At 37.2% G+C, this 22,733-nt stretch overlaps 1 protein-coding gene across 3 annotated transcripts in view; it reads right to left on the bottom strand.

Moving 5' to 3' along the window:
• LOC114453931 (partitioning defective 3 homolog) overlaps positions 1-21,741 on the bottom strand; it is a 563,018-nt gene extending 541,277 nt beyond the window's left edge. For all 3 annotated transcript variants that reach the window (XM_028433953.1, XM_028433955.1, XM_028433954.1), the window contains exon 1: positions 21,227-21,741. In XM_028433953.1, the coding sequence (XP_028289754.1) occupies positions 21,227-21,346 (120 nt within the window). In that variant the 5' untranslated portion in view covers positions 21,347-21,741. The remainder of the gene's footprint in view (positions 1-21,226) is intronic.
• Between the last annotated feature and the right edge of the window lie 992 nt (positions 21,742-22,733).

Below are 22,733 nucleotides of genomic sequence, written 5' to 3'. Positions count from 1 at the left end.
CTACAGACGCACCCATAACCTTCAAATTGAAAGTCATATTCCCAATACAAAACCATTTTACCTACCAATCCACAAAGCCATGTTTCATTGGACGCTCCCAATGAATATCAACTCAGCCAAACAAAGATATCAGCCTTCAGAACAGCTCTGCCTTTGTCTAGAGATGATTGTATAACAGAAACTATCTCGGAAGAGCAATTTTCCTTGCAGAGCTAACATGGTAACCCTTTCTGACCTCATAGTGAAAAACCACAACAGTTTCTACCATCACTGAATGGAACAGTCTTTAACAAGGCAGAGAAGGAACCATGTAAGCTTCTAAAACACAACAACGAGGAAAAGCACACAGAATGCTAAGAATGATTTTCCTTCACAAACCATGATGTATGCTTCTTTTCTCTCTCAAATACGTCTGTAAAGCCGAAAAATATTTCATTTCTTTGATTCATCTGTATAAAATTAAGGACCAAGCAAGGCAGACTTCTTCTTCTACAAACATTGGTGAAAGAACGGTCACTCTCAAAAGCCTAATGGAATGAGATTCTATGGTCAAGCACTACATTTTAGTCCTACATCACCAAGTGCAATACACAATATTGGATACAGTAGTGACTCTAGAATAGTGTAGATGTGTTCTCTGGAGGGATAACTCATACTTCTCCATCTGAGACTGATGGATGACTCTGGGTTTGGTGGTTGTACAAAGAACAGAACGTCTACTTGTCCGACTGCATTGTGCCAAGTGTAAAACTCTGATGGGTTGTCTTTAAGAAGTTGGGCTCGGCCCCTCATTTCAAATGAAATGAACTCAGCATACCAAGCAATTTTCTACAATTACCCACTCCCAACATTGTGTGAACTGTTTGGGGATGAACACTTCCTGTACCAAGAATGTTGAAAATAGGTGCAAAAAGCAAAATCCAGAAAATACATAAATGAGCAAGTTAGTGTGGTTCAACTTAACTGGCATGAACTGGGTCCAAACCTCAACTCAATAGAAACATTTGGCATGAATAAGAGTGGAACAAAGCCCGGCCTTGACGTCCAACATCAGTGGCCGACCTCAAATATGCTCTTCTGGAGAAACGGTTAAAATTGGTATAAACACACTCCTTAACTTTGTAAAAAGCATTCCCAGAAAAGTTGAAGCTGTTGTAATTACAAAGAGTCAGCCAACGTATTCAACTGTATGGATTGAAAATGTGAATTGTAATGAACAAGAATCTATGAACAAGCATCGTTTTTTTATGCTGAGTTAGTGTATGCAGTACATAATACAAAGAAGTCAGACGATAAGTAATCAAGTATGTTGCATTATTATTAGTACTCGATACAATATCCTGGCATCACTTTTCCCTCAAGATTATGAAATGCTGACTCTCTACCCTCCATTGTTGTTTTTCTTCTAGTACACTAGATGCAGCAAAGGTATGTTGCTGACCTTTTATTTTATTTTTATTTACTTTTTATTTTATCAGTCATTTTAAGTTTCTTTAAATGTTGAAGATTTCCTTCAATTAGTGGATCACTATAATCAGGAAGTAGATTGGTGTGAGTCAAAATGGCAAATGGAAAATACACGGTACTGAGTTTTCTGAGATTACTTCATACAGTAGATTATTTTTATAAATAGCTGCTAAATTCCCTCTTTTATGTTTTCTCCAACTGTACAGAGTAAAGCAGATTTGACTGACATGACACGACCGGATCAGAAGTCATGTTAAGGTTAGTGTGTTCTTTAGATTTGATCCATCAATCTGAATCAGAGTCGTAAGGCTTTGTTCTAAGTGTAGTAAATGTTCTTTTTTTTGTTTTTTTGTTTTTTTCTACTTGTCTGCACATGCTGTCAAAGGTCAACACCACAGGAAGTGCAATCATTATGAGACAGCAATGCATATTTTGTTATTGCAATAAAATACATTGATTTATTTTATTGCTTAATTGTGACCATCACCAGCCCTCCCTAAGGAAGGGTAAGAAATCTTTTATTATAGGGAGGATATAAAAAGGGAGAGCAGTGTTACACCTAAGTGGAGGGGGAGGGGGAAGGGGAGGGGAAAGGGATCAGGGAGGAGAGACTCAAGGCAGGAAATAGAAAAGGTGGGGAAGAATAGACTGTTTTGCAGTGAGGGTGAGATGTGAGGTTGTAGAATATATTGTGCTTATTATGTTGTGTAATCCAGCCAGTATAGTGACAAGTGTGAAGCTTAGCTATAATGGTGGTGGCTGTGAACAGGAGGAATGAGTGAATGGTAGTACCTAAAGCAGGTATTTGGTATTAACGTGTCTAAGGTTAAGCCCAGTATGAGTTTTATCCCACATCCCAAGGTGTGCCAGTGCATCGTATACCAGTATATGTGCAAAAAAAAAAAAAACGCGACTGCAAGCCCAGGAACCGCCTCGGGCCCGCAGATGCAGCCAGGCCAGCAGAAAGAGCGGGGGCCGGGGAGCCCCCGGCAACCTCCCCGTGGCCGAGCAACCCCCCAGACGCCCCCAAGATCCCAGGCCGAGAGGCTGCCACCGCCCCCCACACACACACATCCGAGGAAGCCCCAAGCAGTCGAGCACCCAGCGCATCCCCCCACCGACCCCAACCCCCAACCCCAAGGCCCCCCGCCAGCATCCAGCCCCCCCACCCACCCACCCACACCCAAGCACCCAACCCCCCGAGGGAAGGGCCGAGAGAGTCCCCCGCCCGAGACCCCAGCAGAGGAGCCAAGGCCCCCGCCCAGCAGACGGCCAGAGCCGCGCCCCCAGGGACGACAACCACGCCCAAAGTCGCCGAGGGCACCAAGGGGATGCTGCAAGCCGCCCCGCCGGCCCCCAGGCGCACCGACCAGGCACCCCAGAGCGCGCCAGATCGCCTTTCCTTGATGCCGCCCGCGCGATGCGCCCCAGACGCCACCCCCCCCACCAAAGGGCCCAGCCACACCGCAGAGCACGGCTCAATGGGCGCCGCCCTGCCGCACCCGCAGGTATGGCAGGGCGCGGCCCGTACCACCCGCCCCGGCAGACCCCCGTCAGGACCGGCCCAGCCAACCGGCCAGACCCGCCGGACCCAAAGGGCACCACCGCAGGACAGGGAACCCCCAAGGGCGAGCCCCCGGGCCAGACCTCCGTGGGGTGCACCCCCCCACTCCCCAGCCCACGAACAGGCCACAACCCAGCAAGACCGCGCAGCCCCAGACGGCACAAAGACAGCTGCCCAGGTCCCGCCCCCCACCAGACAGCGCAGGCCACGGGGAAATGCCCACCCGCCAGCCCGCAGATAGCAGGACAGACCTACCAAGTGGCCGATACCGACCTCAACCCCCGGAACAGCTAGAGCCGCCCCCCAGCAAAGAGCACCACCCCGGAGCGCCAAGCAACCCCGCCCCAACCCCAGCGCAGACGCCGGCACCCCCCAGCGCGCCCACCCCCCACACTGGCGCGGCAAGCCACCCCGGACCCACACGCCGCGAGGCACGCCCCCAAGGCAACCAGGAAATGAGACAAGCGCCAAGCCCCACCCGCAGGGAAGGGGCACCCCCACGCCCCACCAGGCCGGCACCGCCCGGAGAGACCCCGCAAAGGGAGCCCCCAGCAACACTCCTCCACACCCCCCAGAGACCCACCGCCCCGCCACGCCCGACCGCACCCCCCGATCCCCACACGGTAGCCCAGCCCCGTGTAGTAAATGTTCTAAGGTGTAGTAAATGTAGTAAATGTTGTAAAGTGTAGTAAATGTTCTAAGGTGTAGTAAATGTTCTAAGGTGTAGTAAATGTTGAAAAGTGTAGTAAATGTTGTAAGGTGTAGTAAATGTTGTAAGGTGTAGTAAATGTTGTAAAGTGTAGTAAATGTTCTAAGGTGTAGTAAATGTACTAAGGTGTAGTAAATGTTGAAAAGTGTAGTAAATGTTGTAAGGTGTAGTAAATGTTCTAAGGTGTAGTAAATGTTGAAAAGTGTAGTAAATGTTGTAAGGTGTAGTAAATGTTGTAAGGTGTAGTAAATGTTGTAAAGTGTAGTAAATGTTCTAAGGTGTAGTAAATGTTCTAAGGTGTAGTAAATGTTGTAAGGTGTAGTAAATGTTGTAAGGTGTAGTAAATGTTGTAAAGTGTAGTAAATGTTCTAAGGTATAGTAAATGTTCTAAGGTGTAGTAAATGTTGAAAAGTGTAGTAAATGTTGTAAAGTGTAGTAAATATTCTAAGGTGTAGTAAATGTTGTAAGGTGTAGTAAATGTTGTAAAGTGTAGTAAATGTTCTAAGGTGTAGTAAATGTTCTAAGGTGTAGTAAATGATGAAAAGTGTAGTAAATGTTGTAAGGTGTAGTAAATGTTCTAAGGTATAGTAAATGTTGAAAAGTGTAGTAAATGTTGTAAGGTGTAGTAAATGTTGTAAGGTGTAGTAAATGTTGTAAAGTGTAGTAAATGTTCTAAGGTGTAGTAAATGTTCTAAGGTGTAGTAAATGTTGTAAGGTGTAGTAAATGTTGTAAGGTGTAGTAAATGTTGTAAAGTGTAGTAAATGTTCTAAGGTATAGTAAATGTTCTAAGGCGTAGTAAATGTTGAAAAGTGTAGTAAATGTTGTAAAGTGTAGTAAATGTTCTAAGGTGTAGTAAATGTTCTAAGGTGTAGTAAATGTTGTAAATGTTGTGTCTGATTAAGTCCAACTCTTTGGCATCAGACCATTTATAATAAAATAATGTTTTAATCATATATACATATATATATATATATATATATATATATATATATAAGTAAGGGACGATCAGATATGGAATTCTTTTTTAGGGCCAAAGCTGATAACCAATATTTAGAGCCAATATTAATTTGCTCAAAAAAAAATTGTACTTTGATATCAAAGTTGTGAATAACACCTGGGGTTAACCTGAATACAGTAATCTGTTTGTTTTTGAACACTTATATACAATAAAAAGAAAAACATCTTTAAAAGACCTTAAACTCTTGTAGAATTGGTAGAAAAAATGTCCGTTACTGATTATTGCAAAAACACCAAATTTTCCAAGCATGCCAATAAAAGATCAAAATAAACTTTCGAGCGGCAACTTCAACCTTCAAACTCTTTTTCCTGATCAAATGATCTTTGATTTATTCATATATGAGGCCTATGCTGTCTTTATCTGATAAAAAAAAATATATATTGTTTCGAGCAGCTTTAACACACGTACTGTTAGCAATAGTTAACAATATAAACACAAAATATTCTACATCTACAATACAATATATTCTCTGAAATAATAGATTAGCTCACATTTCTATTTTTAGTTTTCCAGTTAAGTAAGAATATAGGAAGTACAATTTGACCCTGATTGTATTTAACATGAAAACAAAAAGAAGCAGGTTTACACGTTAAAAAAGACTATTCTCAAGTCCTCTGAAATCTGTAAACATTTTGTCAATGGAAGGAATTTATTGTGATTCAGCTGTGAAATAAACCCAATGACACCACGGAATAAGTTCAGAATACAAAAAAACCCTCAAAAAACAGAAAACCAGCCTTGCAACGGTTTGGCATGGACATGGCATTTGAAACTCTGGCAGAGGTCAACATGGCAAGAAGCCTGTAAGCATAGTTGGTCGACTGCCACTGACATAAACTCTCCCAGCTTTTGGTTAGAGTCTCGAGCAAAATCCTTTTCTTTCAGTGTCCAGGGCAGTTGTTCTCTCTGTAGCCTCTACGACGTGCATTAGTCGTCACCTGTGTTTACACCTGAAAGTAAGGCTTCTCAGTCGGGAAAGTCCCAAGGTCATTTCAGCATGGCCCTGAGAAGAAGCACTGTTTAGATTAGATAAGAGTCTGAGACTGGGCTGTTATTGTCCTTGATGCTGCTCACATGAGTGTGGAAGCACGCCAGACTGTTGTGTTATCAGGGGGCCAGACAGGTTTAAGAAGAGTCCTTCATTCACACAGTGACCCACATGTTTAAACCTGGCCCTGATGTCACCTCTCAACCAAACGCAGCTTTGAAAGTTTGTCTGATTAAAAAAGTGCACATGTGCACCTTCAAACTAACACATGCACATTTAAACTGATATAAACTAAATGACCATCATTCTAATTCATAATACAACACGCCCAACAGAACAATAGCAGTGTTCGTTGAGATTACAGCCATGCTACTGATGCAACATATATTGATTAGTTTTTAGATGACTGTGCAACTTTGTGCACGTTGTCTCAGCAACAGCACTCGCATTTACACCATAAAGGCTGACATTCATTTAATTTACAAAGATTGTTTACCTACACTATTCCAAATGTACACTTGTTTTCTTTTAGTATTATGAACAATAAATGAGTCTAAAGCTTCTGACCAAGTTTAAATGACCAGAACCATAGAAACACATGAGAATGGATATGGCTCCTAAATAATCAGGATAATCAGCTGTCTACTTCATCCCAAAATAGAATGTTTTAGTGATATATAACAAAACGCAACAATTAGCATTTCATTAATAAACTAGAGCATTCAGAGAATGCAAACCTCCACCAAGCACCAATGATCATCTCTGCCAGATATTGGCAGTTATTTGATCAGTTATCCTGATCGTGTGTCTACCATTCACACTTTAGGCTTGGAAGAAATGTCTATCCCCATTAATAACCATACAGTAGGTCTAAATGTATGGGCAACACCATTTTTTCCCAAAAATGTGCCATTCGGGTTTGATTTGAATGAACTGTAGAGGAGAACCAACCAACATAACTGAGTTAAATATCAGTCAATTACAAGATATGAATTTAAAAAAACCATTGTCAATGATGAGATAAAGATTTGATACAATCCAGAATCAGTATATTAATCTGAATTCCCTAAAACATTTAGTGGAATCTTCCATGGTGTAAGGTCTATCTTTAGTGCTAACAACACAGACTGGGCTAATAGCTAATGCTAACCACTCCATATAAGAAACAGACCAAATAAAAAGTCTTACTGTCATAAAACCGCAGAGATTCACTGATTTGTTTATGGTCAGATTCTTGTATGAAAGAATAAAAACTAAACATGTCACACATTGTGTGAAATAAATGTTAGCATAAATGCTATTCACTATTCATTATTTTTTAATTATATTTCACGTATTCACAAGACAAAGCTGGTCAAATTAGACTAATGTAACTCGATTATTACACATAAATATACTGAATGATTAAATCATCAGCTTGATCTGGTTTAATTACAGGAAATCAGAGAATTATTTATTAACCATAACTTTATGTAACTCATAAGATAAATGAAACAAGATTCATCAGCAGTAAAAACACAGTTATTTGTGCTTTTCATGTGCTTTTTTTTTAGAAATAATTTCATTTTAAGTGAGGAAATAAATGAATTACATACAATAACACTGATACAGTGACCCACATGCACTAATGTATTCCATAAAATATCAACTCATGAACTCTTTGAGTCAGCAGTCTAGTGATTATATATTCAGATTTATTTGTGTTTGTAAGGAACCTGTTTACACTTTAAGTTGGGAATTGTTTTATTTATTTATAGCTTTTTTTATTTATCGTGATGTTTATCGTTATCGTGATAAATACCAGAAATTATGGGGTTAATTTTTTTTGTTCATATCACCCATCCCTACTGGCTGCTATGCATAGTTAGCCCCAGACAAGATGGCGTGCATTTTTTTTACTATTTCGCTCAACTTCCAAATGCCAAACGTCTCTTATCTCCCTCTATATAATAAATGTATATCTATGATCTGAACTCTTTCATTCAGTACTAATTTCAATCATTATTTAGGTTATATTTACACCACTCTGGACTCCAGCAACAAGGAAAATGATTTGCAAATAAAAAACAAAAAAAAAGGTATTTAATTAAATTTTTTCAGTTAACAAAAATATGAAAAGTCATGAGCTTTCCTTAACATTGCAAATATGTTGAGTAATCATTCATTGTTATTTCTTCATTAAAAACCTTGGTAGAATCAGATATAAGGCTATAGTAAGGCATACAAATGAAAAAAGTATAACTTTTTTTAGATAAAGCTATAGTAAGACCCTCAAAAGTAGTGCAAATATGATGAACACACTTAAAAAGAGCCCAAGTCAAAATCGAAAATAAGGTAAGCCATGAAAATTGAAAAAGTAGACATTTTTGTTCACTTCAGTTATGTTTCTGCATTGTCTCATTATATTTGAAAAGACTACTTTCACTGTCAACACTTCATCACGACCATGAGCTATAAACATGCAGTTAAAACCTATGCGTGAAATGAAAGGGTTATGCCCTGTAATTATCTTTCTGCTATTACTATTGCTACATCTCTCTGCATGGAGTATCTACAGTAGTTAGTTAGACAGTGATTGAGTACATACGAGGCCTGGCACATCTTTTCTTAATGCTTCTGTGAACATGGAGCAGCAGGTGTGATCATTTAATCAAAGCCTAACAGTCAACATATGAGCCCGGAAAGCAGCGGTAGTACTTGGTAGTAAATGGACAGGAAGCCCATTATTGGAAAAAAGTTGGAAAACTAAAGGCATAAGAGTAGAGATTATGACAAGGCATTGAGAGGTTTTTGAGGGCTTTGCTCTCTGCTGAGGTAGAAAACAATGATTGCTGCTTGACCACAGCTGAACTGTAGAAGTCTTCATACTTTGTCTCAATCAATCTCTTCCCATCCCATCATCCCTCATGGCCGTCTCCAGTCAACCCTCTCCTACCACCTCTCTTAGTTGCATTCACATGACTCTATTACATTACATAAGCAGAGTGGAGTAAGTTAATTCACACTGACAGGCCCTTAAAAAGCTTTTCCTCTTTTCCTGTCCAACAGTGTTCTAGCACAGCTGAGTATATACTGTATATTATGCATATACATACTTGGCTGTAGCTATCAGTCAAAGCTCAAACAGAGAAGTAAGTAACACTTGAAAAAGGCCATTCAATCAACAAAGAAATGTTCCTGTTACAAACCATTCATGCTCTGTGGTATTTAAACCTTCATCCAAGAAAGACTCTGAGTTGAAAAGCAGGAGTCAAGGACACAGTGAATGTTTAATGTACACAAGTCGCTCCCACTAACTCAAACAAACACAGAAACCTAACTTTTACATTCAATAAAACTTAATAATTCTTTGAAAAAGATGGCAATGTTGAGTATTGACCTTTTTATTTTGTCCTTGGAAAATGATGAAAGTCAACTTGTATTTTCTTGAGGTAATACATGGAACAGAAACACAACCAATTTAAAAACATATACTTGTTTTAAAGGTTGTGGTTATCTCTACTCGACTGTAGATATGTTAAAGTATTCTCCTAGATTCAGAATCAGCGTTTGAGAAAAGCAATAGTTTTTAGGTTGTCCCGGAATTTCCAAGACATATGCTCACATTTAGAATTAGTTAATTAGCAAATCACATGGTAGCAACTAAATGTAACAATTAGAAGAGTGGTCATTTTAGTTCATTTGACATGGTTTCTGTTATGGATTGGGTTAGTCTGAGTATGTTTTTAAAAACAGCCAATCAGGGTTTAGATCATACCTGTCAAGTTTTGGATTTGAAAATAAGGGAAATTTTCTGGGGCCCGCTACGAGCCGTCCCCCCCACCCAACCAAGCTCCAGTATCCTTTATATTTTAAGATAAATGTACAAGAAATCAAAAAACGCTGATCAATATGTGCTACTATTGGCTTTTTTACCTGTAAGGGACAGCACGTGTGAGTGAGTTCTGTAGTGTAGCTTGTTATGGGGAAGGTCTGGGTTAGGACGCACTCATTAATCATCTAACTGAGCTTTACATGTTGTTCTGAGAAGTAAAAGCAGAGACTCCTAAAACTAGTAATTTGATACAAATAAGCTATAATATATATATATATATATATATATATATATATATATATATATATATATATATACATAAATGTATATGAAGCACATGTGTTTATTTAATATACTTACAGTTTATATACAAGTCAACATGTTGCATATTTACTGTTAATTTCACATTGTTTGTCTTTAAGTTAGACATTAACATTTTATTTTATTATATATTTTATTATAATTTCTCATACTCACTCATGTGGTTCTCTGGTATTCACTAATGACTTATTAGACACATTTATTACAGACTTTACATTATTTAACACTTTATAAAACAGTGTATATTTGTGGATCTTGTGATTGGCTGATTTTTCATGGTGACTTACGTGGTTCCTTCTGCTGTGGTAGACGTTATAATATCAGTTATTAATCTAACAGAACGTGTAACTGCTGCTCTTTAGGAAGGTAAACTTTCTGTCCCATTTTCTAAGGTATTCACACGAGTTCTTTGTTTTTTTTGCCGGATCGTCTTCATTCATCATCTCTGTTCTGAGTTGTTTCTGGGTTTGTTGCTGATGTCAGCACTAATCTCATGAGAACTGCCACTCAGGCCATTTCAGGTGGAAGTTCTCGCGAAGTTAGTGACGGCGTTCAGTTTAGTAAGGCATCTTTTAATTATTATTACATTATAATACGAGATATTTACAGGAAAATACTAATACCGAAAGAGCGGTGAAATACGGGAGTTTCTCGGCCAAAACGGGATCCTTGACAGGTATGGTTTAGACACACAACAGAAATATAATTCAATAAACATCAGCTTTTTGGTTTGACTAATGATGACAAGGTGTCCGTTTCTTGAACTTATAATAACCAAAAGGTGTAAAAAAAAAAAATAAAAAATTCATCCTTAACCACAGAACACATCTAACCTCAAAGCAGAGGACAACTACAGCAAAGAAAATATTAGTTTTTAACTCCTGTGAGGAAACAAAATAAATACCAATAAATTAAAAAAACTCATAATTAAACAAAAATGTATGTAAAAAATAAAGTAAGATACAATTAAAAGGTAGATATAAGTTGTAGTGACAGAGATTATTCTAACTGCTCCTTTTTAATTATTTATATGTCATATAAAGATGTATGAGAACTGCATTAATGTCACCTGATTTCCTCTCAGGGATCAATGATGTACTGAATCTGATCAGGTCTAATGATTAAGTTTTGATCAACTTAGTTTAAATTAACCTAATTTAAATGATCCTATCTTCTGTAGCTCTAATGAGAAATTAATGATTAATGACAAAACAATTTGTTAACCTAAAAATGTTTTATGTGTGGCAAGAAATGAGTAATTATCATGTGTTGATCACATGATCATGTGTTATTAAATTCATGTTACGTTTTGTAGCCCTCCAAGTGAGATGAGGTTAAATGGTTCCTTGTAGAGTAAAGGTTGCAGACCCCTGACCAGGGGAAGAGGGTTAGGAGACCCCACTATCAGAGCTGGACCCTCTCAATTTAATTCCATGGGGTGAAACAATGCAGATGCTAAGTTGGTTATGTTACTGTTAACTTAATTCAAGTACAGCCTTTCTGCAAAATAAAAAAAACACAATACATGTAACCTGTTGTTATGCTTCGCTGTTATTTAAGGCATACTGTGTAACCTTTGGCCACTAGGGGTGCTAGACCTGTTACTTTCACGTCAAGCGGCCCTAGTGTCGCAAAAATCAACAAACAGTCATTGTTTGTTTCAATATGTTGAATATATCCCTCCACAGCATATTGTAACCACTTTTGCCTGGATCTGGAGGATTTCACACAGGTATTGCTCCAAAAACAGTCACTGATGCGCACCAGGAGACTTTTCCCAGGCATTACAGACGAGAGAAAGTCAGGAAAATGTCGGGACCTTGCAGAAGTAAACAACGTGGGCGGGACTTTTGCAAAACGTCAATTATGAACAAAGATATGAATTTTTAAAATTTTGCCAATGATGAGAGATAGGGATTTCGGGATTTTTAAAACTGATCCAGCATCAGTATATTGATCCGCATCCCCTCCAAAATCAAATGGTATCTTCCATGGCGTAAGGTCTGTCTGTGAAATATAAGACTAATAGTTGACAGTCGAAAAAAGTCAGGTGATAAAACTTTCCCAAAAAAAGTTGTTTGAATAAACAAAACCTTAATATATTTCAAAAAGAAGACATAATGAACTTACTGGAATTAGGTTTATCTTTGGTGAAAATGTTTGTCAAAATCTGTTCAGTAATTTTGACGTAATCCTGCTAATAGAAACAAACAAATAAACACAGGGGAAATTATGACATCTTTGGTGGAGGTAATGAACCCAAGATATACCAAACAGATCACAAACCCTGACAAATATCATTTCTATCTCTTCTATTCATGCTAGAAGGTACAGTAAATATTATCAAATGTACCTTTGACACTCAGCAGGTTGGGAAAAGCCAAGAAAAGAAAAAGAAATAACTTAATCCATTATGTATTGTATTAATAGTTTTTGATTATGTTATTATAATGGTGTTGACTCACTTTAGGCCTCTAAGTATCAACTAATCCATATTTTACCCACCACCCCCTGCTGGACTACATCTTTATGAGCCTCTTACAATAGGATAACACATAGCTCAAATCCTTTATAATTGAGTTATTGAACATGACAATGAGTTCAGAGTTATCCACAGTCACAAGATCCAAATCCAATAGAGCTCCTTCAGTATGTGGTTCAGCAAGACATAGACATCCTGCACAAATGTCCAAAAACTGTATGTATGAAGTGATCCTGTCAGCATTAGAACAAAGCCCTGTAAAGATTTCATCACAGTCATTGATTACAGCTGAAAGGTTTCTTTAATATGGAAAAAAACTTTACACATTACATACGTGTGTATTTCAACATGTTGACTATGTTGTGACGTTCCAGTATTTGTAGATTTCCCAAAGGAAGAGAAAATTACATTGTGCGCCTCAGAGCTTCAGCCAACATTTGGGTCTAATAAGTTCAGAAAAACGGAGAGAAAGCTGAATCTGTGTAATAATACAGCTCTGTAAAGACTCAACAGATACATAATAAGAATTTGGTGCCTGACAGTCTCAATGTTCTTTTGTTTGGTTGGCCTGTGATGGTCGGCCAGTTGGGGGTACATCTGTGTCCTGCCGAACTTCCAAAAACGCTTTTTTCTAGAAAACTTTTCCAGACGCAACTCAAGTATCTATCCCAACAAAAATCCATTAATCCAGTCTGTCTATTGCTGTGTTGGAAATAGTATACCGTATTCTGTACTGTACACTAACTCAGTGAGTATATACAGTACTGTTTTAAGTATGATTCGGATGGTGACCAATCCCACTGACGTATACTTCCCAAGTAGTTTCCCAAGATGCATTTGGAACCTCGTTGTCAAGCTTTGTGATAATTACTGGTTTATTGTGATAAGTTATTGGTTTATTGTGATAAGTTATTGGTTTATTGTGATAAGTTACTGGTTCATTGTGATAAGTTATTGGTTTATTGTGATAAGTTATTGGTTTATTGTGATAAGTTACTGGTTCATTGTGATAAGTTATTGGTTTATTGTGATAAGTTATTGGTTTATTGTGATAAGTTTTTGGTTTATTGTGATAAGTTATTGGTTTATTGTGATAAGTTTTTGGTTTATTGTGATAAGTTATTGGTTTATTCAGCCTGATTAGACAAGTTAAACAAAGATTTACTGGGTAAACTTTTCACCCTTTGACCCTGCTACACCAGCATTACAATGTGCTAAGACTGAGACGGGACCCTTCTATCACAACAGGTGATTCTTTGATCTGAGCATCACATAATCAACATTTACGGTAGTAATTGGATAAATCACCAAGATTTTGCTTTTGTTTTGTGTATTTGTAGATTTTTATTCCATTTTGTGTGTTTTTTGTTGTTGCTTTGTGTGTTTTGGAGTTGTTTTGTGTATTTTGGTTCCTGTGTTTGGAATCATCTTTGTGTATTTTTGTTGAAGTTTTGTACATTTTTTGGTTATTTGTGTGTATATTTGTTGTCATTTTGTGTATTTTTATTGTCCTTTTGTTGATTTTTGTTGACGTCTTGCTTTATTGATGTAAATTTATGTTTTTTGGAGCCATTTTGTGTAGTTTTTTAATCAATTTCTATAGTTTTCAACCGTTTTTGTGTATTTCTGTTGACGTTTTGTATATTATGAAGTTATTCTTGTTATCCTTTTGCCGATTACGTTGATGTTTTGTCTTTTGTCAGAAAATTTTGTTTTCAGAAAGTTTTGTGTGTATTGTGAATTTTTTTTTTAATGGGAGGTACATGCATTTACTAATGTATATAAACTACTTTTTTACATTAGGTAAAGTTAGAAACTACATGTCTTAAGGCCTACATTTATACTTTAATATTAAAGAGTGTCATTAATTCATCACCCATTGTATAATCTATGTTAGTATCAGATCTTGTATTAACATTTTTTTCTGAATTGCTTGCCGTTCTTAAAACATATTTTCTATTTATTATTTTCATATGCACTACACTAATGTTGAAGCTTAATAATACTTGCATACCCAGCGCAAAAAGATGGGTTTTCTAAATCATCAGTTTTCATTTCATAACATTCAGATAAGGAAGCAAATGGAATGTGTCTGTGGAAATGATTTTTATCTAAAGAAACATGTTTTGTTTAATTGTGTAAACCAAATGCTCACAAAGAGATGCTTAATGCTCATCAGGTATGATTTTACAAGCAGAATGTTTGTGCTTTTATAACAGAACTGGAATTAAATCCGTTGGTAGCGCGTGACTCTTGGATCTCAGATGTGCACATCAGTGCCAACTGCCATCGATGTCTGATTTTTTATGATAACGAAAAATTTAGGGAGAATGCAGAATTCATGTTCTGGATTGTAAAACCAAATGTGAATCATTTTTTTCCGATATCAGCCAGAAAACAAATATCGGATTTTATCGGACTGCATCTAAAATCTATGATATATTTTATATTTATTCAATAGTAGAACACTGCAGATATTATGTTGTAGGTAGGAATGTGCGATATTTTATCGTTTATGATTTATCGTCTAAAATATTCTCACCGGTAAGAATATGTCCTCCCACGATATAAACGATAAATTCCCATGTCGGAAATTAGCGAGGGCCATTGGTAGAGATGTAACGATTCACTCAACTCCCGATACGATTCACAATACTGGGTTCACGATACGATTCTCTCGCGATTTATTTTACAAAATGGGACTGTAGACAAATGATGACTGAAAAATATTCCTTTATTTTTTTTGGGAAAAAACTAAAAAAAAACTATACTGTTTTCCTTTTATTTTTCATTGTCAAAAGAATCCCTTGATAAACTATTCAAAATAATGCAATTTAACTAAAAATAAATCTTGACTGAAATAAATAAAAGAATAATACAAATGAAGAAGAAGCCTATCAATTTAAATTCTGGTTCTATAGTAAACAATGCTAAACTGCATAGTAGTTCTTTTTCTTTTTAAAAGTGCAACTGAAAATGTATTTTGTGCCTTAACAATTGGACTTTAATAAAAAAAAGAATTATTTATTAACCAAAACTTTATGTAACTCATAAGATAAATGAAACAAGATTCAGCAACAGTAAAAAAGTTAGGAAATAAATTAATTTCGTACAATAACACTAATAGAGTAGTCCGCATGCACTGATATATTCCATAAAAAGAGCTCATGAGCTCTTTGAGTCAGCAGATATTGTAGCCTTTCTTAATGTGTTAGTGTATTCAAATGTATTTGTGTTTGTAAGCAACCTGTTTACACTTTAAGTTGGGAATTGTTTTATTTATTTATAGTTTTTTTATTTATCGTGATGTTTATCATTATCGTGATAAATACCAGAAATTATGGGGTTCATTTCTTTAGTCCATATCGCCCATCCCTAGTTGTAGGTATAAATGTATGCAAGCAATTGATTAATAATAAATAGGTCAGTTTTTCTCATCCCTACTGTTGCTGACTATTGTTCTCTGTTTGAGTAACATCACTTGACCAAGGCTTTTCTAACATTCCACACTACAAAATAAGTAAGGAAAGTATCTATGATTCATGCTGATATCGTATTGGATCGATATCGGTATCGGCCAGCACTCAAGGCTGCAATATCGTAACGTATTGGAAGTGAAAAAGTTGTATTGGGACATCCCTAGTAGCAAGTGAAGCAAATGATCAAAGAAATCAGTTTTTGCTCTTAATCTTATTAGAAATCTTACACTATGTAATCACACGGCAGTGTAGAATTTTGTGCAAAATGTGAGGTTTATCTGGTATTTTGCTGAAAATTTTATGTAAACAGTTGTATGACACAGACTAAACCTCACTTACATGTTTTGGGACATTTATTTTTTATGTAAAACCCGTGGCAGTGTCTAACAAGTGTAACTCTAGGTGTGATTTCAACGTAACTGGCTTCTATAAGTCTAATGCATATAAAAATGTAATTACTGACAGAAGTTAACTCAAATAACCCTATTTTACATGTTTGGTATGATTTTGGGAGTATATTGAATGTGTCAGTCTAAAACTGTGAATTTCATCATTCTCAACTTCAGAGGATTCTCCTCCCCTCAGGAGAATAGGAGGTAGAAATATGATCATGTGTTTTATTCCCACAATGCTTCACACTACTCTGGTTTCCTCCATCACATCCGGTTAACTTCAGTCTGTATCTGTTCCTGCTTCACCTGATGTGACCTGGGACGACCTTAACTAGAATATATCATAGGTCAGTGATTCTTAACCTTATTGGAGATACTGAACTCTGCAAGCTTCATCAGTGCATTCACACAAACCTTTATAATTGGAAAAATCAAATATAATTTATTCAAAACAAAAGTATATGTATCTTATTCAGACACATAGACGCTTTTACGTCTAATTTTTATAATTAATATTTAAGAATATAATTGTTATCGTTAGGGATGCACCAAAATAAAAATTTGTGGCCGAAGCTGAAGCCAAATAAAATATAAACGCTTGGCCGTACACCGAATATCGAATGCAGTTCTTAAGTTTTTCATCATTTTTTTAAATAGTGCATAACTAGCCTAGAATACATTTTTAGACATGTTTTTTTTTAAAGTAAGTAAATGTTTATTGAACATTCTGACATTTTTTAAATATTCCACTAACTAACAACAAAGTTTTTCATTTTTTTCAAGTGCATTAAAGGGGAGGTATGATGAAAAAATGACTTTATAATGGTTTATCTACAGTGATAAATGTCCTTTAGCCTCATTCAGAGGAACAAAGTGTAAAAAGTTCTGTTTCCTCTCTTGTTATTCCACATTTTGTAAAAACAAAGTCAGCTTTAAACAAGACAGTTGAATTTTGACCACGTTGGCAGGTGACGTCACCTAACACGCCTCCTAGAATGTGAGCTCCTCCCTCTCCAACTATCTAACAGCTAAAACAACACTGCTGTTTAATATAGAATATATATTGTACTTTATTGCCATATATGTAAATACAAACTGCACTACTTTTTCTGCTGCTGATCGTGTTGGGAGTCACTTCTTGGAGCCATGGACCCATTGTTTATACACATCAGCTGTTAGCACTCTGTGCTAATGCTACACCAGTCTATGCTGAGAGACCCGGTGTAGTGTAAGATGGAAACGATGGGGATGTTTACAGATTCATGGCTCACAGCGCTAACAACGGACTCGGTTGTGGAATTGGACAGTTTCCAACTCTTACACAGTGATGAACGAGGGAGAGCGGTAAGGAGAGAGTCTGGCTGTGTTTGTGTGTGGAAAGGAGGCGCTACTGCTGCTGGTTCTGCAGCAACACACACACACTTTTCTGACTCAAAATCACGGTACGTTGTTTGATTGCGTCACACGCTACTATCCGACCTTGCTTTTAACTCACTCCACCGAAGGCCAAATGTGGCTTTTTATGCAATATTCCGAATATATTTGGTTACCGAATATTCGGTGCATCCCTAGATATCATTGTTACTGTAATTTATTTTTTACAAACTACTTTAATGGAAAGTATTTCATGTCACTGATTTTTACTGTGTGCAGGTTAAAAACCACTATGATAGATGAAGGATTTTGTGATTTCTGTATTTAATAAAAGTCCTATAAATGTGTCTCTGCAACAACAAACACTTGTTTTACTGATTCAGTGATGTTTCTGAGACGTCTTCTATTCAAAGGTTTAGCCTTGTGTCTCGAACCCTTCTCCATCCTGCTGTCAACACTTTAAAAAGCTTTCAAAGCTGAACTTCCTTTTATAGAAGTTAATATCCTTTTATGAGTATGATAAATTCATGACGGAGCAAAGTTAGCTTTCGGAATAAAAGCTGCATAAAAACATGTGAGCACGCAACTGAAGGAGGTTCAGATTCATACACTGTTAGATTACTGCGATATAAAGCTGCAGGTGCAATAGTCTTACCTACGAAAGAGGATTAGGGGCAATTACAATGGAGAAAATAATTTTGGGCAAATCAAGATTAAAGTTGAAATTTCAAGAATAAAGTTGGAATATAATGTCAAGATTCAAGTCAAAAAGACAAGATTAAAGTTTAAATTTAGAGGGGTAGAGGGGTCGTTCTCTGATCGAGAGGTTATGGTTCAATTCCAGTCTGTATGCATTAGGGATGGGCGATATGGACAAAAAAAAAATTATTCCAATAATTCCTGGTATTTATCACAATAACGATAAACATCACGATAAATAAAAAAAAACTACAAATAAATAAAACAATTCCCAACTTAAAGTGTAAACAGGTTCCTTACAAACACAAATACATTTGAATACATCAACACATTAAAAATCACTCTATTAGTGTTATTGTACTAAATTAATTTATTTTCTCACTTAAAATGAAATTATTTTCTAAAAAAAAAAAAGCACACGAAAAGCACAAATAACTCCATCAGTGTTTTTACTGCTGATGAATCTTGTTTCATTTATTTTATGAGTTACATAAAGTTATGGTTAATAAATAACTCTGATTTCCTATAATTAAACCAGATCAAGCTGATGATTTAATCATTCAGTATATTTATGTGTTATGTTCATCTCTGTACCCGTGTTTGTAGAACTTTGGGTGGATCTGATGGAGGAACTTGGATTGGTTCACTTTGTTGGATGGTTGTCTGGTCTTAACCAAGTAGTGGTTCATGATATATCGCATCTTGGCAGCTTCAGGTAGCCGTGACGAGCACCGATGCTTGTGGGTGTGAGAGATTGGGGGCGGGAGGGATGGTGTACACCGCGGCCGCAGAAGCAGCGTTCCGCTACAGAGAATAATAAGTTGACAACATACAGGGACAATTTTGGCCTGTGGAACAAGGATTTTATGGGCATTCTTGGCTAAATTGAGGGACAAATGGCCAGTGGCCCTCGCTAATTTTTGACATGGGAATTTATCATTTATATCGTGGGATTACATATTCTTACCAGTGAGAATGTGTTTGACGATAAATCATAAACGATAAAATACCGCACATTCCTAGTACGCATCTGCGTGTCGAAGTTTCCTTGCACGTTCAGTCCCATTGGTGTGTGAATGAGCAGATATTGTGAAGCGCTTTGGAACTACCTCAGTGGTTATAAAGTGCTATATAAATCTCGACATTTTTACTATATCCTTGATTTACCAAAACGTATTTTCTCTATCAAAATTGGCCCTAATCCTCTTCCGTACCATTCAGATTCACAGTGAGAGATTTGTGCGATATAAAGCTTCAGGTGCAATGATCTTCTCTGATAATTGGTGTAGTAGTATAATAGTAGTAGTCCTCGTCCAGCAGTTCAGGGGGGAAAACACGTCTACGTTTACAGTCCCACTGCATGGATCAATGGATCAGTCGCCTTCATTCTGCTGAACCGATGAAAACCAAGCAGCACTGCATGGTAAACAGAGGAGCGTGTATGTGTGTGAGTGTAGTTTGTGTGATTCTTTGGAATGTTGACCTACAGTTGTCACTGTTTGACCTCAATGAGAGAGAGAGAGAGAAAAGATACACCTGCAGAAGTTAATGCAAAAAAACGGGTTTTTCCAGATTTCTTGTGTTTCAATTGAGAAGGAAAACCCCTGGTATTAACCATAGTACTAGTAATAGTAATAATCACAGTAATAGTAATAGTAATAATAACATTACTAGTAATAGTAATAATCACAGTAATAGTAATAGTAATAATAACACTAATAGTAATAATAACAGTAATAGTAATAGTAATAATTACAGCAATAGTAATAGTAATAATAACAGTAATAGTAATAGTAATAATAGCAGTAATAGTAATAGTAATAATCACAGTAATAGTAATAGCAATAATAACAGTAATAGTAATAGTAATAATAACACTAATAGTAATAATAACAGTAATAGTAATAATAACAGTAATAGTAATAGTAATAATAACACTAATAGTAATAATAACAGTAATAGTAAAAGTAGCAAAGTTAGGCTTTTATAGTGTCTCACAGAGTGATCAGCCCCCATTACACAAAGTTCCACACAGCCAATCTTTATCAGTTTGAAACTTTAGTTTCATATCAGACATTAGAGCAACACATTCAAACTAGGGGTGTGCATTGCTATGAATCTGACGATACGATACAATTCACGATTTTCATGTCACGATACAATATATCCCAATACTACAAAATACGATAGACATCATGATATCAATAATTACGAATTTCACCTTTGAAAGTACAAAATGATGAATGAAACAAGTAAATGGTATCTAACTGTAATTCAAGCACCAATATCTAAAACAAGTGGAATGTTTATCAAACTGTCAAATTACATTTTTCAAAAAAAGTTTAACTTTTGCTTCTACAACAGATTCCACTATGTTTTATGAAAATAAAGTTCAATCAGTACAGTAGTTTATCAAGGTCTGATGTGCTTCACTGACACCTGCTATGCATATGTTAGCACAACTAAATGTTGTATTCGTTTAAAAACATGATTTAAAAAATCGATTTGAACATATTTGTTATTGATATGATATTCCTGCCGTAAAATATCGCGATATATATCGCTAAATGTTTCCTTTTTTTTCTTTTCTTACACCCTTAATTCAAACGTTAAAGTTAAATAAAAGACTGTCTACGTCACTTTTGAGTCAGAAACAATGGCATGTGCAGCGCACACACTGTCAGAGACTCTGCGCTCAGTTGTTGCGCTTTTCTCGCATGGAGAGGTTGGATACATGGAAACTTTCCCACTGGACTCTCCCAGTCCTCTGCTGGCTGTCTCTCCCTGTCCCTCCCTGTCCCTCTCTGAGGGAATAAAGCGCCATGTTGAGGCTCCTTGTGCGCCCGGTGCGTCACGTTGTGAAAGCCCGCAGGCTGCAGCAGGCAGCAGGCAGGGCAAAGAGCGCGGACGGGGCTTACCTTTCCAATGGCCTTTTTATACCTCATGGCTGCTTGTTCTATCAGGTTCTCCACTTTAATATTCCCATCTCCACAGGGAACGACCACCCGGGTCCGTCCGAAGCACACCGTCACTTTCATGTCACCCGCGCGACGTTAACTCCAAATGGAAAAATCACACATCCAAGCGGTGGTGACCATCCCCGAGTGGGAGCGGAAAGACACTAATCCACTGGGCGCGATCCGGGATCCTCTCTGGGTGTCCACGGAGGAGAATCCAGCGGTGCGGTCTGGGTCTAGGTTTAGGACTGTGTCTGGTTCTGGGTCTAGTTCTGGGTTCAGGATTGGGTCTAGTTCTGGTGGCGTCTCTCTGTGCCGTGTTGGACTCACTCACTCACTCACTCACTCACTCACTCAGTCAGTCAGTCAGTCAGTCAGTCAGTCTGTCTGTCTGTCTGTCTTTCACACCAAGTTGAGAAGCAGAGGCTGCGGTGCACGGTGAGGGCGCACAACTGGACAACTGACAACAGACAGACAGAGAGAGACAGAGAGAGAGAGAGAGAGAGAGAGAGAGAGAGAGAGAGAGAGAGGCCACATGTCACAGCAGGATCAGGAATGTGTGCGTAACGCACACACCTCCGCTACACACTGTTGGAGAACAGAGCAACAAGCACTGTGTTCAACATGTGTTTATAGAAATTACAGCAACACATCATTTCATTATTCAATATTTTGATTATTCATTATTATTAATATCGTTTAGATCTGGGCAATATATCGAGATTCAAATTTTCTATTTTGGCGATATAGAAATTTACAATATTGTGTATTTATATTATAGCTTATTTTATATCAAAATACTTTATTTTCAAAGAGTTGCTGCTTTCACTACTTCTCATAACAGCATAAAAAAGCATAGTTTGATGGATTTCTGAGTGAGTCCTAACCCAGACCTTCCCCTAAACAAGCCACTCTCCAGAACTCACTCACACATGCTGTCTCTAATAGGAGAAAAAGCCAAAATTGGCATGTATTGATCAGCTGTTTGTTAATAAATGCACCTGTGCAGCATTTTGCGTCCACAAATGTAACTTTATTAACTTCTCTCAGCTCTGTTATCATTCTTCTTCTTCTTCTTCTTCTTCTTCTTCTTCTTCTTCTTCTTCTTCTTCTTCTTATTATTATTATTATTATTATTAATATTATTATTATTATTATTATTATTATTATTATTATTAATATTATTATTAGTATTATTAGTATTGACAGACTCCCAAAAAGTTTCTTTTCACACTCAACTATAGAGGACCCCAGGCAAATTGCTGCTCTTTACCTCTTTTTGAAGAGGAAGAGCCGTATCGTACAGCTCCGGTCATTCACAAACAGCTACAATGAGCTTCTCCTCCATGCTTCAATCCAATATCTGTTTGCAGCACTACATGAATGGTTTCTTCTTCTTCTATGAGTTTTTTGGCGGTAAAGAATGTTTTTCTTGTTGACGGCCTGACGTCATTGTCAACGAGGACTC

The sequence above is a fragment of the Gouania willdenowi genome, chromosome 20 (genome assembly GCF_900634775.1).
Source record: "Gouania willdenowi chromosome 20, fGouWil2.1, whole genome shotgun sequence".
NCBI lineage: Eukaryota > Metazoa > Chordata > Actinopteri > Blenniiformes > Gobiesocidae > Gouania > Gouania willdenowi.
This window is presented reverse-complemented; position numbering and strand designations above follow the sequence as displayed.